The sequence below is a fragment of the Mangifera indica genome, chromosome 6 (genome assembly GCF_011075055.1).
Source record: "Mangifera indica cultivar Alphonso chromosome 6, CATAS_Mindica_2.1, whole genome shotgun sequence".
Taxonomy (NCBI): Eukaryota; Viridiplantae; Streptophyta; class Magnoliopsida; order Sapindales; family Anacardiaceae; genus Mangifera; species Mangifera indica.
The window spans coordinates 11,455,694-11,474,954 of NC_058142.1; the positions used below are offsets into that span (position 1 = coordinate 11,455,694).

The 19,261-nt window shown below is 32.5% G+C and overlaps 2 protein-coding genes across 2 annotated transcripts; both read right to left on the bottom strand.

The window, feature by feature from the left end:
- Positions 1 to 15,433: 15,433 nt before the first annotated feature.
- LOC123218507 (cysteine-rich receptor-like protein kinase 26) lies at positions 15,434 to 17,585 on the bottom strand. The gene is made up of 6 exons (XM_044639980.1): positions 17,469 to 17,585; positions 17,045 to 17,172; positions 16,743 to 16,953; positions 16,345 to 16,582; positions 16,092 to 16,242; positions 15,434 to 16,015 (listed from the first exon to the last, which is right to left on the bottom strand). Exons 1-6 carry the CDS (start codon positions 17,494 to 17,496, stop codon positions 15,674 to 15,676), a joined length of 1,098 nt encoding a protein of 365 aa, XP_044495915.1. The 5' UTR covers positions 17,497 to 17,585; the 3' UTR covers positions 15,434 to 15,673.
- A 208-nt stretch (positions 17,586 to 17,793) lies between these two features.
- Positions 17,794 to 18,585, bottom strand: LOC123219662 (cysteine-rich repeat secretory protein 38-like). The gene has a single exon (XM_044641661.1). It carries the CDS (start codon positions 18,583 to 18,585, stop codon positions 17,794 to 17,796), a length of 792 nt encoding a protein of 263 aa, XP_044497596.1.
- Positions 18,586 to 19,261: the final 676 nt, after the last annotated feature.

The window sequence follows — 19,261 nt, forward strand, 5'->3', positions numbered from 1 at the left end:
GCTTCAGAATATCATCACCATGTTCAGTGGTTGCAGTTGCCATGATGGTGATAGTGCTAAAGCTTCTTTTAATTTTATAGCCAGGAAGAGAAATCTGATATCTTATCTAGGAGATAAAATTTTTTCATCTTCTGTCATGGAGAGTGGAACTACAAAGATGAACTTTTAATTACTTTGTTGATACTGTTTTACATTCATCATTCTTGCAAATCGAAATTTCAATTTCTTTATGATTCATGAACTACTTCAAGAAATCTCATACTAATAGGCCAAAACCTGAATCTGCATAAACATGAAGAAACAAGCCTTTAGGAAAGTAACTGTTATTAGACTTTCTTTAAAGTCGGAGGTGACTGGGTCATGGTGGACAGGTAGAGGCTGACATATGAATGAGATCGATTCAAATCAATGATTAAAAAATAATCATGAGAGGCTGAACGGCTATGTTTTTACTTCAGTCGAAGTCAATGAGATCTCCAAATTATGAAACTGCTGCCTGTTGTGGGTTACCAAGAATATTTTGCTCCAGCTGAAAGGGCATTGTTGCACAGATTTGGTACTAGCATTCTTTCTTTTGCTCTTGCTTATTTGTTTTATTGTAATAGATATTCTATTTAGTAAAACCTAAGCCCTTTTGGATTCGTGGTTAATAATCAAAGTAGAATAATGTGCAGTAAACAAGTACTTACACTGCCATAATAAAATTCAAATTGACAATGGTGCAAGATGTATTCACTATGCTTCACGATCAGTAATTCACTATTCGCTACTCTTTCAAGAAAAAACGGTAAAAAAAATTCTAAAAGGTGAAGCTCCACTGTTCGTTCGCCAGAAAAAATAAAGCTTTAATTAGCGCGCTACTAGCTTGAAATACTAGAAGTTTTATCTGATGATAAGAATAAATCAAGACGTGGTTGGGCTATTTGCAGGTTCATCCTCAGTGCTTAATAGGACTATATGGATCCATCTCAAAGCTTCAACGACAGGACAAGTATTAACTATGTTTGGATCAATAAAATCTAACCTTTTCCTTCTTTCCATAGTCGTCAAGCCATTGGGTTTAGAAGGGACATCTCCTTGATGTGAGTTATTTTTGAGACATCAGGGGTTACTTGTATGTATGACATGCTCTACATGCCAAAAATTAACCACATCATAACATTAGTTAAAAATTGTATGTTGCTGGTGACCATCGTCACCTGATGAGTTCAAGTTTGTATTTTAAATGTTGATATCATGAGGAGGTACAATAAGTCTGCTCTATGAGCTATGCTCATACTATTAAAGAAGGGAAAAACCCTTGACCATAGAGGCTACTTGTCGCCTTCCCTCAAGAGAGAGAGAAGAATGGATAGTTCATTTGGTAGTCAGGAGACCTTCATTATACCAAAAATACTATTTAATAACATTTTTTATAAATTTTGGTAATATTTCTAAATGTCATTTATATTTTTAATCACATATAAACAAATCTTATTAAATTCTATGTAGCTATAAGTTTTAACAATAATTATTTATAATATCGACATAAACACAAAATAATTACCATTAAAAGCTAGATAATATAATAATAATTATTACTGATATTTAACATTGTTATGAGAGTTCTTTTTTCTTTAAACATAACTTATACTGACATTTCGATTGCCACAAAAGCTTCAAAAATATCCTCTTTTCATTAAATAATATTTTTATAATAGTAATTATAAATGTCACAAAAGTTTCAAATAATTTAATCAATAAATTATTATGATATGTTTATTAACTTAAAAAATATTTTGTCATTAATACATGTTTATGCCATTTTTAATTGTTGATGAAATGTAATACACAATATATATATATATAATGTACATGAATGAAAATAAAAACAAACTACATAACTTTCAAACCTAATAAACTCTAAGAAAAAAAAAAAAATTAACTCCAAATAATTAATCAATTCATATTTTGTAATATGAGAAAAAAAAGAGATAAATGTTAATGGATGATAGAAGAAAATAATTAAAACAAATTAATTCATACTACAACCCAAAAATTTCAAAATGAAAAACCACATATCTATTTAAAAAAAATATCAAATATATCAAAAAGCCTTAAAAAAAAACCCCAAAATATAAAAATTTAGACCTACCCAAAATTCAAAATAAAAATTAGTGAAAAAACTAATCAAAATCAACAAAATAAAAAGAAGAGCCATTAGACAAGCTACCAATAGTGTATGCAAACAAACTATTTGATTTAATGTGCAAAAGAAAATTAGTACCAAAAATCCTGTAAAACCATAATTTTAACTAAAAATGAAAAAAATAATAAAAATAACCTCAAATAACAGAAAAAAAATCTTAAAAGGTAAAGATATTATAAAAAATTGAAACTCAAACTTGAAAAACCAAAGTTTGATCAATTGAAATGAGTAATGCTATACATACTCATTTTTGGATATATAAATAAGTACACACACGATATAACATCATATGATCGATTATTATTTAATCTTTAATTCAAAATTACTTAATCACTTGGTTACACATATTAAGTGTATACCAATTTATAAAATTACATCTAATATTGATTTTTTCTGAAGTGGTTACAATTTATATTCGCTATCTCCTTCTGTTGTTGTTCCTTTTTATTATTTTTGTGCATCGTTTGATGTCTAGCATTTTTTTTTTTGTCACCCTCCTTGACTGTGCTTAAGATGATACCTATCTTTGTGTCTAGTCTGATATGAGGTTTGTTGGATGTCTATCTATGTGCATTTGTGTGTCCACTTGGAAAAAAGTTATCATCTTCCCTTTGCCAAACAAACATACATCGCTCAAGTTGTTCTTGAGCTTTTTCATCTTGATGTTTGGGATCATGCTCTTATCTCACTATTTCATCATTCAAGTATTATTTGCCTATTACAAATTATTTTAATCGATATACTTAGTTGTACCCTTTGTTTAGGAAATATGATGTTACTAATGTTTTTCTAAAATTTTAAATAAATGAAAAAAATTTCTTTTGTGTCATATTTGCATTTGTACTCCATTGGTTCCCTTATCTCACCATCTACTAGTCTATTGTCTCCTCCATTAGTTGATCTTTATGATCCTACTTGAGCTTATAACATTAACTATTTCATTAGTTAACTTATTTGACCTTCAATTGCTACATTCTCTTCTCACTATATTGATTCATTAGATGGATTATCTCTAATTGATCTGAGATGTCATCGTTCCATGTGAAATTTGGTAGTATGTTATTATGCCTCATTGCCTCATATGTTTCATTGTGCTCTTACTGTACAAATCTTGGATCTTATGTTGCATGAACCAACCCATTCAAACATGCATAGTATTTCCTTCATTTGCACAAGATGATGTATTAAAAGTCTGATGCTCTCATGTGAAATAATAATTGGGTTCTTGTTTCATTGACTTCTCACCAAAATCTAGTTGGCTTTCACTGGGTATATAAGGTTAAACATCAATAACCTAGAAAAGACTTTAAGGATATCATCAATTGCGTGATCAAGCCGATCACCATCCCTACCATCCTTGAACTTGCCACCATCCATGGTTGATCGGTTTGTCATCTTGATGTCAAGAATGTTACTTTGTAGGGTTATATAACAAAAGAAATGTCTTAGAGAAACCTCTTGGTTTTTGCTAACTCGAATAAGTCATCCTATGATAGTAGTCTCATTAAGGCTATTGATGGCCTTAAGATGGTTCCTTTTATATAGTACCATCAAATGTACTTCTTTATGCTTGATTATGGGTTTGTGAACAATTTATTCGACTCTATGTTGTTTGCCACACTTTTATTTTTATTTTTATTTTGCTTATTTATATGGATGATTTGGTTGTTACTAGTTCAAATTTGTATACTATTGTGGATTGTGTATCCACCTTGTGTTTCACCTATTCTTGTAGGACTTGAGTTCATTCACTTTTTTTCATTGTCATGGAAGTTATTTGACAACCCACCATCTTATATCTCACAATATTGCTACATAGTGGATTTGCTATAAGGGTTCTAGATTGACTCTTGTGTTCCTTATGCCATGCCTTCTGTTTCTTCTAAGACATCAATGTTTGTCAATGATAAGCCATTTCCCAATACCACTCTTTATCATAAAATGGTTAGTGGTATTCAATATCTTACTCTCACTAAGCCTAACATTGTGTTAAGTGTGAATCAAATTGTTTAATAACTATTTGCTCCTACTCATCGTGCATGTGTGTCATCAAGCATATTTTTTGGTACATTAAGGGGACCTTGTTTCATCTCTTGACCTATTCTAAAGGTGATTAAGCTACCAACCTCTCCACTTGTTGCTTTATCACTGACATGTTAGGGTAGTGCTTTAAAGTTAATCAACTTGTATATTTGTAACATTGTAATTTACTTATTTATTAATAAAGATGTTTAATCATTCAATTTTGATAATGTTTACATATTATGATCATACGAATTATATACCCTTAGAATGGCAGAGTCATGCTGAGGGAAACAGATGACTGATTATAGGAATTTATGAACACATTAGAAGACCATTTCAAAAACATTCATAATCCCTTAAATTTATGGTTGTTATTGTCAACTAATAGCTTTGACATGTGAGAATTGTTGTCACCTTTTGGTAGGGTCACTAACACTATAATAATTTCATCACTATTACTTGTTAGGGTAGCACTCAAATTTATGGCCAAAGTAGGATTGGGTCAAAACCTAACTTGAGTCATTTGGTTATTGATGTGTATCAGCTCATATTAAAGAGTTACTAAAATATGCACACATCCATTTCTTAGCTTCGAGAGATATCGATTGACAAAGAGATCATATTATATATAACCAAGTAATTGATAAAACCTAGAAATGTTCATTGACACTTTGTCAGTCAGGTGGTTATGATTTCTTGCTAGAGTTAATCTTAGTCTGTGTCCAAATTCAATTGAATTTAAACACTATGTATTTGATAGAGAGCTTATGAATCACACGTATATAAAAGTTGATTAAGACTTAAAGACATAAGGTTATTTGGTGATAATCTTAGTGTATTTTGGATTGGGTTGAAATTGAGAATAGACTAGACTTGTACAAAAGGATTGAATCAATTCAGTTTGATTTTTTCCTTGACTATGAATGTCTATTCATGGTGAATTGGATTAGGATAAAGTTTTATCCAAAGCTACATCTGAAGATCTTAATGAATCCCGTATTGTATGAATAAGGATCAAGCATGAACAACCGTTCATGTCACATGAATGATTTTTCATGACATTTTCTATAAATAAAAACATAGTTTTGTGATTTTTATTTGTCTTTTAGAAAACCCTAGTCAACATAGGCTTATTGTTTCATAGAGACAACTTGCTCATAAAGCCCTAGCAGCCTCTAGTAAAAGGTTTTATCCTTTTTCAATGCATGCTTCGTGTGGATATCAAGGTTTCATCTTACTGTGGGTTGCATAATGATGTCAATTCAAGCCCAAAGTTAGCAAAAAAATCTTTATTGGGCCTAAGCTAAGGTAAATGATAGCACAATAAACATTTATTCCACTCATTTCCTTTAATACATGTAAAACAAACCTAATTCATTTTAATTAGGCCTCACCTATCCAATCCAAGTCTTGGGTAGCCCAAATAACCTAACTCTAACTTTGGGTTATAACATGCTCAAATAAGACAAAATTAAGCTACTTGGATGGAAAAACATTAGAGTGACAAAACATTAAATAAGAACTCCATATTGGTTAAAGACAAGGTTTCTTTTTGAGCCTACTACTTGTTCACTCATTTTATGGCAAAGTATTTGAATTTGGTTTGACCTTCATTTTGGGCAAAAATAAAGATGTCTTTTCTAGCCAACTATTTGTTTACTCTATTTGCAGCCAAATATTTGAATTTGAATTAAAATTCATCTTTTGTATTAGTTTTAAGGTTTCTTACTTAGGATCATAGGTTTATACCAATGGTCAAACATTGTATTGTGGTTTTTGAGGTTCCTTTACTTGTTTATTGCACTACTTTGTATTTGGCTTATATATATGGCCTTGATTTTAGTTGTAATCTTTAGACTTGAATGATATTTGAATGAAACAACTAAATTGCTCTTGAGAGAGTTTTATTTCTTTTATCTAAAGTTTTGCCTAGGTTTGGTGGTGGATAATCAAGTAGGTGGCCTTGCCTTTAGACTTAGATCTTTTGGCATTTTCATTTGTAAGTTTTTTGTATTTTCATTCCTTCTTGTTTGAAAATGGATTGTTTGTTAGTGGATTGTTTGTTGAAAACTCTTTTTAATTTGATTGGAATCACATTATTTAGTATCAGAGCTTGTGTGAGTGAGTTTGCTTATGATTCTGTTTTCATCATTAATCGAAGTTACTGTTCACGCTCAAATTTATTGTTTATCCATTGAAAAATTTTAGCTTTGTCGAATTTTATTATTTCTTTAGCCTAAACAATTTCAACCTAACCAAAGACATCCTAAGCGCAATATTTCCTATAGCCATACCTATACATACACTAACCATACATTTACATTAAAAAAAAAATCATACCAAACACATGCTCCACCTTAGCCAAATTTTATCCAAATAGTAAAGTTACTTCATTGCACCTATTTTCGACCTTTAAGGTTAATGAACTTAGAGAACAATTAGCCAAAGTTCTCCAACTCTTGAAAACTCAAACCCAAAACCAAACCCAACCTAATGAAGTCCACATAACACCTAACCATGAACCAAATTTTCACCAAAGAAGACACCTATATCATCAAAGACACCTAGCCTAACCTTAACATTATGAAAAAGAAATCCCCTTAGTGACTCAAGTGACATCAAGGTAACTAAAAGAAGGAGAAGACCCATGGATGATGATTAAAGATTAAAAGTTGAAATTCTAGAATTTGAAGGAAGCCTTAACTTGGATGACTTTGTCGATTGGTTGTATGCCATTTTGTAAAACCCTTATAAAATGATAAATGAACTAAAAGGGGGGCAAATAAATTCTTTAATAATTTTAATACACACAAATAACAAAAACAATCAATTAATAACTAAATGCTCAAATAAGAGAGTAAAGTTTAGAAAATCTCAATTTAGAGTGGTTCAAAGCTTTCTTTTGCAAACCTTTTACCTCTACTTCTCCAATCAAATCACATTAGAGTTCCATTATCACTTTGAAAATTCTTTATATGTAATTTCATTGGGATTTTGCCCAAAAACAATAGTTGATATAAGATTTTGCCCACAATGTTTTAAGTACAATGGTTAAGTATATAATGCCTCACAAAGTCTGGAAATACAATTGAAACATACTAGTTTCTCTCACAGATAGAAGTATAAGCTTAGTGAGAGAGAGTATGAAACAATAATAAAGAGAATTGGCTAAGAATTATCACAATGCATTTTTCTCACCATTCTTCACTTGAATTTTGCTCAATTTATAAGAAAATATGGCTGAAGTCACAGTAGCGACATGGGAGTTGATATCATAACTGTTGACATTTGAAAGAAACATTTTTCTTGGAAAAATGCAAGTGAATGGTTTGGACTTCTTTCTAGAACAGTATGTATTACCAATTTCAACTAAAGGTCAACCTTAGTAAAAGTTTCCAATTGTCAACTTTAAACACACCTATCACCTAGTATTGATCTATGCGATTTGATGTACCAATCATTCATGCCTTTAGATCCTTAGTCTCCAGAATTATAAAACTGTGAACAAGATGTGAAGTGACTTGATGAGTAACATTCATACCAACTAAATTTTTTCATTACGAACAGTTTGGACACATGTATGAATGGTTGGCATGAAAATATTGACTTTTGTTTGTGAGAACGAGTCTTGTACAAGGCATCATTTTCATTCTATACAAAAATAGGTAATAAACGAACAATACAAAATTAGTATTGGTTGTTCTAAACCCAATGGAATTGCTCAAGAATTTTAAAAGTGTGAATGACTTGGACACTGAGTGAAAATTTTCCTTGTACCAATAGTTCATTCTTGACTACTAATCATTCCTTAGTTGATTCCTATATTTTTCACATTTTGTCTAATTTGTAATGCTTTAACATATTCTATGGGCATGTTAGCAATTTTAATTTACGTTTTTATTATCATTTAAACACTTAGGGGACTAACATATTGAGAAGGTGTTTGAGTACAAAGGATATTTTGATAAGAAAAAGTGTAAAGTGACTATCTTTAAATTCAAGGACTATGCTTCATTATAGTAGGAGAATGTAAAGAAACAAAGGAGCAGAAAAGGGAAAGATAAGGTTCATTCTTGGGAGAAATTGAAGAAACTTCTAAAGAGAAGATTTCTACCTGAAAACCATAGACAAAAACTTTACTTCAAATTGCATACACTTAAGTAAGGAAATAGTAGTGTTGAAGAATACATTTAAGACTTTGAAAAATTAATGATGAGAAGTGAAATACTTGAGTTAAAGGAACAAACCATGACTAAGTTCCTTGGTGGCTTGCAGGAAGATATAACCAATATGGTGGAATTACAACCATATTGTTCCTTTAAATATGATTGCAAACTTGCCATTAGAATGGAGAACTAAAGGAGAAGTATGAAGAATTTGCCCATTTGCACTTTCATAAAGGGGACTATTTTTATCAAGGGCTCCATGTCTTATTCTCAATCTAAACTTAGTTCTAAAGACAAATGCAAGGATAACATTATGAAAGCTTCTAAGGACAAACTTACTCCTATGAAATCCAGCCAAAATGACAAGAAATGTTTTAAATGTCATGGTTATAGGCATTTTCAAGTAAATTGTCCAAATAGAAAGGTAATGACACTTAAAAAGATTGAAGAAATTGAAAAAGCTTACCAAAATATGGAAGATAATAAAGTTGAGGAGATGGAAAACAAGAAAGATGAAGAGATCATTAAAGCAGATAATAGAAATATGTTAATGTTTCATCGAGCCTTACACATTCAAAACAACCCCTATGAAGATCAAGGCTTAACATATTTTAAACTATATGCACCATCAATGTCAAGGTGTGTTTGGACATAGTGGATGGTGGAAGTTGTGCTCATGTGGTTTTAACAAAACTTATGAATAAGTTAAATTTACCATTCTCACCATACCCTCAACGTTACAAGTTACAATAGCTAAGTAATGGGAATAGTGTACAAGTTATAGGGCAAGTACTCTTATCATTCACTATAGGAAAACATTATGTTGATCAAATTTTGTGTGATGTTATCCCTATGGATGCTTGCCAGGTATTGTTGGATAGACCTTGACAATTTAATATAAGTGTAAAACATGATAGGAGAAAGAATACATATTCCTTCAGGTTTAGGGAAAAGTTCCTAACCTCAGTCCTTCTTAGCCCTTCACAACTATATCCAACTCCTAAAAGAGTAGAAATTAAAAAGGATAGTATGTTTTTAAGTAGGAACCAAAATGAGGGAGCAATTCAAGAGCATAAGGCAATTTTAACTATTCTTATGGATATGAGGGTAAATCATCTTCAACTCGAGGAGGATATGTGAATTCAAGCCCAAGGTCAACAACAAATCTTTATTGGACCTAAACTAAGGTAAAGGATAACACAATAAACACTTATTCAATTTACATCCTTCAATGAATGCAAAACAAACCCTACTCATTTTAATTGGCTCTACCTTTCCAATCCCAGTCTTGGATAGCCCAAATAGCCCAACCCTAACTTTGAGTTATAACATGCTCAAATGGGACAAAATTATAATTCTTGGATGGAAAAAACATATAAGAGACAAAACATTAAATAGCAACTCTACATTGGTTAAAGACAAGGTTTCTTTATGAGCCTTCTACTTGTTCACTATTTTTATGACAAGGTATTTAAATTTGGTTTGGCCTACATTTTGGGCAAAGACAAGGACGACTTTCCTAGCCAACTGTATATTTACTTTATTTGTAGCAAAATATTTGAATTTGAATTAAGATCCATGTTTTTTACTAGTTTTAAGATTTCTTAATTAGGATTATGGATTTATCCCAATGGTCAAAAACATTGTATTGTGGTTTTAAGGTGCCTTTACTTGTTTATTGCACCACTTTATATTTGGCCTATATATTCAGCCTTGTCTTCACTTATAATTTTTAGACTTGAATGATATTTGAATAAAACAACGAAATTGGTCTTGAGAGAGTTTTATTTCCTTTATCCAAATCTTTATCTAGGTATGGTCATGGACAGCCAAGTTGGTGGCCTTGCCTTTAAACTTGGATTTTTTGATATTTTCTTTTGCAAGTTTGTTGTATTTCTATTCTTTCCTATTTGATCAAATTTGTTCTAAAGAGGATTATTTGTTAAAAACTCTCCTTAATTTGATTAGAATCACATCAGATGATGTCCTACTTGCCACAAAAAGAATTGAGGAAGTCATTTAACATAGGTATTATGTTGTTAAATGTCGTATGTTTGTGCTATAACATGTTTTATGAATCTACCTTCCCTAAAATGTGATCCATAGGCTACACAAATTATTCTCTGATTTTAAATTGTATATTTTGCTGCCTTGTTGGTTTTTGATGGCCTAAAAAACCCTTCACAATGGTCCTAGTTACTAAATAAGCCTAGTAGTAAATAAACCTTTTGTAAGCGTATTATATATGCCTGTTGTATTTTGTCGTTTTAAACACATTTTATTGTATCTTTAGACTAAAAACATATACTTTATATGTTTGTCATATTAAACAATCGTATTTTACATTACCTCTTTTTTTTTAATTTTGTATTTGACAAATGACGAAACAACATCGTTCTACAAATCACAAATTATGTCATTTTATATAAAGTATATAAAACTGATATTAAGCAAATTGTGTTCTTTTTTCTTCCCAAAAAAAAATCCTAAATTTTTTCTTTTCAATTTCTATTTCTCACCATCAACTCATCATTTCATCATTCAATTTATTGACGTTGGGAAACAACAATTCATATCGATAACCCATTCAAGGTAAGAAATTTATTACTTTATCAGATTTATACTAAAGAATCTTGCAATGATATATTTTTGCCTTTTTTGTTTTTGTTGCAATAAAATTTGTAACTTAATTGATAATGGTATAATAAATCCCTTTTTTATTTCTATGAAGTTCTTCTTAGATAGGGCAAATAATGTAGGACAAGATAGAGATTTTTGGGGTATAATGTTATGTAACACTTGTACGTACGTCCAAGGGCTTTTTAATCTTTTTCCTTGATTTAAATAGAGTTCATTAATGTTTCCAGAGCTATACATGCCTAGGTATAAGGGTATAGATGACCATGTAGTATCAACAAATTTGAATTTATCAGATAAGAATAAGAATCGCAACAAGATTGGAGGTTATCTTAGTTGTGTAACATGACACATGCCTATGTAGAGTTCATACATGCCTGTGTATTGTATTCGACCAGCAAAAATAAAAGTGCGTTTAACCTAATCCTCTTATTATTTTCTCACCCTAGTTGCACCTAAACGAAAAAGCTGTAAGATGAGAGTCTTGTATGTGAAGACTATTTGTATGTTAGAAGACAAGTTAGTCTCTTTCCTGTGCTTGGCAAAAATGCTTTAAATGAATTTAGGGCTTGAAATTATAGACTATGATGTTGTTAATGATCTTTTAGAATATTATGGTGATTTTGTGATATTGGATATGATTAAATGATAATGATGTTATTTGTTTTGCCATTAACATGCTATTGAATGATGAACGAAAGACAAGGATAGGCTTTCAATTATGATTTGTGATGTTAGATTCTTTTGTGAGCATGTTTAATCGTTAAAATATATGTGGGATGCCTAAATGCCCTTCTCAAGTTTGATACATGGTCATATCACTAGATGATAGTTACAAAACAAAAGAATCTGAGAGTTTTCGTGATATTCAGATCGTGACACACGGTCGTGTATGGTCTCATACATGTCTGTGTATCCTAAGTTTAAATTAGGAAAGTTCTATAGTTTTATGCTCATTTTGAGGAAAGTTGTGCACGAAAGTTGGTACAAGACACGCCAGTGTGTGACTTTCCAAAAGTGGATACTGCACTTAAAAATAGGCACAAGAGGGTGCACCTTAAGTACACACCTTTGTGGCCAGTAAAAGACTATTTTACCTTTAGTTCAAACATGATGAAAGGGAAACAAAAGAAACAAGAAAGAACACGAGACTTTAGTAAAGAAAAACAAGCTAGATAGAATTAGAAAAAGTGTCTAACTATGTGGAAGATGACACAAGACCTGTCAGATCCGGATTTAAAATAAGAAAAGTTAAGGAAAATGGTTCACATCTAGATAACCACCAACAGTGTGCATAAGTGGCAAGATGTGTGAAAGTGGTAGGGATGGATATCCATGAGATGCATTATGCACTCGGCGTAAAGGCACATAGCCATCTAGTTTATTCAAGTGTGCATGGTAAAAATTGTGGCTTTTCATATATTTCCTTAGGTGGCCAACATGATGTACCACATATGTACCCACAGTAACGGTCATTCCCATATGGTTTAGACAATAGTTTCAATTAGCTTATGTGGTAAGGGAAAAGACTGTGACCAGATTTTTCCTCGTATGACCAACGTGTTCTAGATAGCTACCCTAATTGGTCGTATGACATATACACAATACACGCAAGATAATGACACGCAAGTTGTCTTACGTTTTCACTATGGCATCAAATATGTTGATTTCAACTTAGGTCTTAGTAATCATTGTATGACCTATGTCAAAGCATAAAAGCACCAAGTTGTAACACATCCAGATTTACAAATGAAGTGTCAAGTTAATCAATTTTATATATATTCAGGGTGCCAAGAGGTCACCAATTTACTGAATGTTTTTACTCATGCATTCATTTCTATTCTTTTGCAGGTAGAGGTGTGTAGCAGGGCATGTGGGGAATCTAACAGTCCAATGAGTAGCTACACAAGGGTGAGGGGCGTATTAGTCATTTTATTCATATTTATCTATATTCATGTATTTAGACACTCAGTTGTGATTTCATAGTTATTTATACACCAATATTATTTCAATTCAGTTTCAAATATCTATGTTTATGAATATTAATAAATGAGGTATTTTAGTATCTTCTAATCGCACATTTTTACACGCTTGAGAATTTATGATCATGCATTAAATTATAAAGTTTTAAATTAACTAGATTAGTCATGTATGTCTCTTCGGGTTATATTCTAGGTATGAATATATATTTGGAGAAGGGTGTTACATATTATATCTCTAGGATTATTTTTATTTAGGGTTTAGAGTTTTCTTATTTATATTTACTTTTTTATTTTCTTTTTAATTCATGAGCATGATATCTACTTAACTTGAATATGATTTGGCTATAGTCCACAAAGGATAAAAGTAGGACATAAATGATCTATTATTGTTAGATTTCTTTACACATGCAAAATTAAAAAAAAAAAAATCATCTACCGTGATTTCTTAACTAGCTATATTAATGTGCTTAAGAGACTATAATTATTGGCTATGTATTATGTTTAAGAGTATTGACATTATAATTTGACTATCAATTATGTATTATATGCTAGATTAGATGTAATAGTCAGTCGAATACTTTTCATTTGAAATGCGATATTGATTTTAATTAGATGATCCATGAAAAATGTTAAAATTAGGTTGATATTATTATATTTTTAAAAATATATTATTGACAATGTTTTATATTAAACTCGTATATATATTCCGTATTTTTCTCGTGTCCAAATTTTATGGTTATATTTTTATGAACATAGGTTTCATCAATCATTGTATCATACTCTCATTCCTTTACTATTTTTTCCATTCCTATATCTACTAACTAGGTTGGTGGTTGTGTTTTTCTTGGCTGTAATCCTGTTTCTTTGATTGCTAAGAAGTATATCCGCTATTGCTTTATCACAATTAATCTACTCTTCACATAGCTATGAATCTTGTCTTCCATGCTTGCACTCATCGTATCAGTATTGATATTCACTCTATTTGTGAGTTAATTATGTGAAGGATTATATTATAGTTGTATATATTATTTTATTATTGATTAATTTAATACACACAATTATACAATTCTAAAACAACAATGCTTGGTCTGTTCCAAACATCTTCTCCGTATTGGCGCAGAATTTATAAGTGTGAATATCAAACGCAGTGCTCCGAAGTTGGTTCATCATGTGAAGTAGTATTATTAATTATCCACATTCCAGATTAGCAGTTGCTAGTGATGCTGCTGTCACTTCGAAGAAGCTTTTGTTAAAATACTGTAGCATGCATTCACGGTAACGTTGTCTGATACCTTGACTGGCTAAAGTGACGTCCATAGATTCATTGGATAAATCGTTGTAAAAGCCATCAAGAGAAGCTTTAGATGATAAATAATCCATTCATCTTTGTCTCTAAAGTCACTTCCTCTCTCTCTAAATTGTTCCTTTTTTCTTTAAATTATTTTATTTCCTCTTCTTTTACTCTGTTACCCCATCACAGATTGTTTTTACTTTCGAATAGAAGCAACGTGGTGATTCTGGCTATTTCATACTTCAGTGGGTTGGAACAAGTCAAGACGCACTTATGTGTGCCGCAGGGAAACACCGGGGCAATATACTTAAACAATAATATAAATGTAGTGCCGCAAACTTGGACATATTCTTTTTTTGCTAATAACAATTAATTCTGGATTTCTTGGGAGACCTGTTTAGTGTTAACTTTTCTTCTCGATTACGTTGAAAACACCTTTCCAACCAAACCCTTTGAAACCTTAAAAGATGCAGGAGCAATCGATTGCTGATTCTTCTTATCTAGAAATCGTCTCGTTTGGGCAGCAGTAGAAAATTATGCCATAGCTGCACGAGTGAACAACTTGTCTCAATGATAAAGGTGCCGTTTTAGCTGTTGGCCTACCCATCTTGCAAAAATTGATAGTGAAATATAAGAATATTATCTGTAGTCAATCCCTAAATTCTCCGCTAAGCAATCCCTAGACCGTCTTCAAAGAAAGTAATTGTTGGCCAAATATAGCCAGTCTTCTTACCAGTTTTATTATTTAATTTGGTTTTATGATTTGATTCATGGGTTATATGGACTTCCCTTTCACAGATCTCTTAATTCTGCAAACCGTCTGAGACAAGTTGATTGATGGCACTTTTTTAAGAGAAGACGCTACAAACCAGATTTCTCATAAATGAATTCATCCCAGTACAAGTGAATGGAGCACAAAGCATAGGCATTTGGGAGAAGCAATAAATTTTAATGGGAATATACATATTATCAACTTGGAAGCATATAATTGGAGAAGTCTCAAAGAGTAGCTAAAGTGATAAAAGAAGAAGAGAAGGAACCATCCAGCACAGGTGGGGTTCTTTTCCCCAGAAGTTGTGCTGATTATGCAATTGTGCAAGAATTGAGAGAAAGAAAATGAGCTACCGATGTACAGTGAGCTAATTCTATGAATAAATGTATCAAATAGACGACATTATAATATCTAAACCACTTCATGCTAAGGAACTTGAAGTTCGGAATCCTATCATAGCATCATAATGCTCTTTTTTGTCTCTGCATACTAAGATAAGTTTGAAAATTAAAGTTCCTTCAAATACAAACCATTCAAAAGATGAAATCACTTTTCACAATGGCTCTGGAATTCAACACAACAAACTTGCAAATGATGCAAAAGTTCTTAGGACTATCGAGGATACAGCTCAGAGACTGATGCCTCCTCTGTTGACAACGGGACAGTTTCGCTGTTCAAGTGGTCGAACTTTGCAACTCTTGAATAGCCAGCAGAGGATGATCTGTTTGATATGGTGCTGTGCATAAAAAATGCTGGTTCAGAAGGTAGTTGAAGAGTGAGGGAGTTGCCATTAAGCATGACAACAACCGAAGCCATTGTTGGCCTGTCCGCCACACTTTCTTGAACACATAGTAATCCAATGTGAATGCATTTTATCATTTCCTTTTTTGAACCAATGCTTAATGTGGGATCTATGAGATTCGTAGTGGTCCCATCACTCCAATTTTTCCATGCCTGCAAAATTTTTTATTTCACATTGAACACATGAACTCTGTAAAATGGAAACTTTCCCGGATAAGTTTATACTTACAAAGCTTAGAAGATCTTCTTCATTCTCTCGAATGCGGAAGCTATTATTTCTTTGACCACATACAATCTCCAGAAGTAATACTCCAAAACTAAAAACATCTGACTTCACTGAGAATTGTCCATGCATTGCATACTCTGGAGCCATATAACCACTGCATATCAACACCAACATTCATTTCAAATTGAAATATCAATCATCTGGAGGGGACTTAAACAGTTAAAATTATTAATTCTTGCTTGTTGAGTATGCTTACTATGTTCCAACGATTCTATTTGTATTGCCTTGAGTTTCATCTCGCTCAAACAATCTAGCCATACCAAAGTCTGCAATTTTGGGATTCATCTCTGCATCCAAGAGAACATTACTAGCCTTGAGATCACGGTGAATAATTCGAAGGCGAGAATCTTCATGAAGGTAAAGAAGTCCTCGAGCAATGCCTCCTATAATTTTGTAACGTGTTTCCCAATCTAGTTGTGTACGCTCCTTCAGATCTACAAGTCCAAGAGTCGATGCAATGGAATAATAATGATCATTAAGAATTTTTTATTTGTCAGAACTAGATTAAGTAAGGTTGTATCTAGATACAATACTTGTCATTTCAGTAATGAAAATGAAGGAAGTATTATTGAGTCATTTCAGAACTGTACATACCGAATATAAAGTGATCCAGGCTTGTATTAGGCACAAACTCATAGATGAGGAGTCTTTCATTTGCTTCCAAGGAGTAACCAAGCAGTCTGACCAAATTTCGGTGTTGAAGCTTGGCCACTAAAAGAACCTCATTCTTAAATTCTAAATCCCCTTGTCCAGAACCCTTTGATAGCCTTTTTACAGCTATTTCTTGTCCGTTCAAAAGTCTACCCTGAAAGTACATCAGAATGTAGTGAATATGGGACTCTTTTAAGTTTTTGAACTTCCTGAGTCAGTGTTTTGGCATATATATGATATTATACCTTGTAAACAGCACCAAATCCTCCTTGTCCAAGCTTATTAGCATCCGAAAAATTATTGGTTGCAACTCTAACTGTATTAAAGTCGAATTGTAACGATTCAGCCCCACTAATTTCATCCACAGCGTCACCTACAAAGAAAAGTTAGCTTATTAAGGCAAAGGCTTCTGGAATTAATTTTTCCATTCATTAAAAATATACAAAACATATCAAGGAAGAGTTTTCTGCAGTAAGTAACATTAGAAAAAAAACCAAAAAAACAGTATCCTTTAGAAATGTTTTGATGAACGTTAATCTCCTCGGTAACTTTAGTTGATATCTACCGAAGACAAATAATTATGGCATTTTAAACATTAAGTAGCGTTTCTTGTCAACAAATTGATCGGCATCCCAATTAGGGTAAAAAATGAATTCATTTTTAACTTACTATCAAATTTTTCCTTTGGCTTTCTCATCCTGAGAAAGACAAATATGGAGATGATAAGTATTACAACAAGAAGTATTGGAACAATAATGATGATGGCAGTTCGAGCTGTGCTACTTCCTTTTCCTGCAAAAAGCAGAGGAGTGAATGCTAATTAAAACAGAAACTGAGAGACCGAGTTTGTTTGATCAAAGGAGCAAGAATCTGTCAACTTTAGGGAACGCAACATAAATTATGCACGCCTAAAACAAAAAACTGCTTATTCAGAACACAATGAAAAATGGTGATAGCTTTCATTTTCAGAACAAAATGGAAAAAGATGTCTTGATCAGCAATCTATACCTTCCGTAGGCGGTGGCGGCAGCAAGTTAACCGTTGAGTTGAAGAAACGGTAAAGCTCAAATCTGAAGTAACAACTTGGTGTAAGAACTCTGCCTCCAATCTTGCCACTGCAACAAGATGGTATTTCTCCAATAACCTGATCAAGACAATCAGAGCACATATCGGCAGACAAATCAGGAGTACACTGCACAAGTGCATATATGGACTGAAAATTTGCAGTTGTATTTCCCGTTTGAAACTTGAGAACTGAACTCCCCGAGGCCGCTGTGTTCCGCAAGTTGGTCAACAAATCCTGCAGTCCCGTATTAAACGCACTGACATCTCCGGTGACATTTTGTGTGTTAACCAAATCAAACTGAGGTTGAGTTTCCATCTCTCTGAAAATGGAGTTGTTGGAGTATCGTAGCATGCATTCATCATACCATCCAATAGCCTCCTTTTGGTTGGGACACACCTGCAAAATCTTTTGAGTGGCGTTTGTGACACAGCCTCGACAGACTTCAAGTGAAACATCTCCTCTACAAAGAGCGATTGCATTCACTTTGTCAGGTTCTTGGCCAGAAGATTCATTGTAAAATCCATAGTCTATTGCTGTGTTGGAGGAGATGGAGGACAGGAGGCTATTGAGATTTGTTTCGTAGGCGCTGTTAATGGTATAATTTCCATTATTATCTGAACAATGTTGGACTATAAAGTTTGGTTGGGCAAGGGAGAGAACAAAGAGATGTATGAAACTAGAAGAGAAGACGAAAAGCAGTCTTGAATAACCTTTTGCCATTGAAACACCTTCGGTCTGTAAAGTTTTAATTACGGAGACAAATTTAACTAGTTACAATTTATCGTAATGTTTTGTTGCGGCTGAATTGTTCATTCAAAGACTTTTGAATTCAATGTTTGCAATTTTCAACCGTAATAAGTCATTGTATTATTATATCATACGGTCCAGTCTTGGACTTTTAAAATATAGGGAGATTAGGATAGATGTGGTCGAAGACACGCAATTGATGTTGCGAATCTACTTCTTCTATTTAAATAATTTTTCATTTTACCAGCTCCGCCTGGTGTCCATGACATCTCATGGGCCATCATTCTTATAAAAAAATAATATAGAAAATTTGTGCAAGTCAGAAAAAAGAAGAGAAAAGGTCAGCCAACGAAGTACCGATATATGGCTAATTTCATAAAAATATATTTAAAAAAAAAACCAACAGAAAGATTTAAAATATCTATTAATTGTTTTGGAGCGCAAAGATACAATCAAGTTAGCGATCGAGCAGCTCAAGGTTTCAGCAGAATCATATATAGAAATAATGGAACAACTCTTAATTAAAACGCTGGTTCTCAAGGCATTGGAAGAGTGAGTGAGTAGCTGTTAAAGCATGAGAACAACAAAAGACATCCTTGGTACGCTTGCCACATTGTCTTAGCGCATAATATGTGAATCCTGTTGCAGC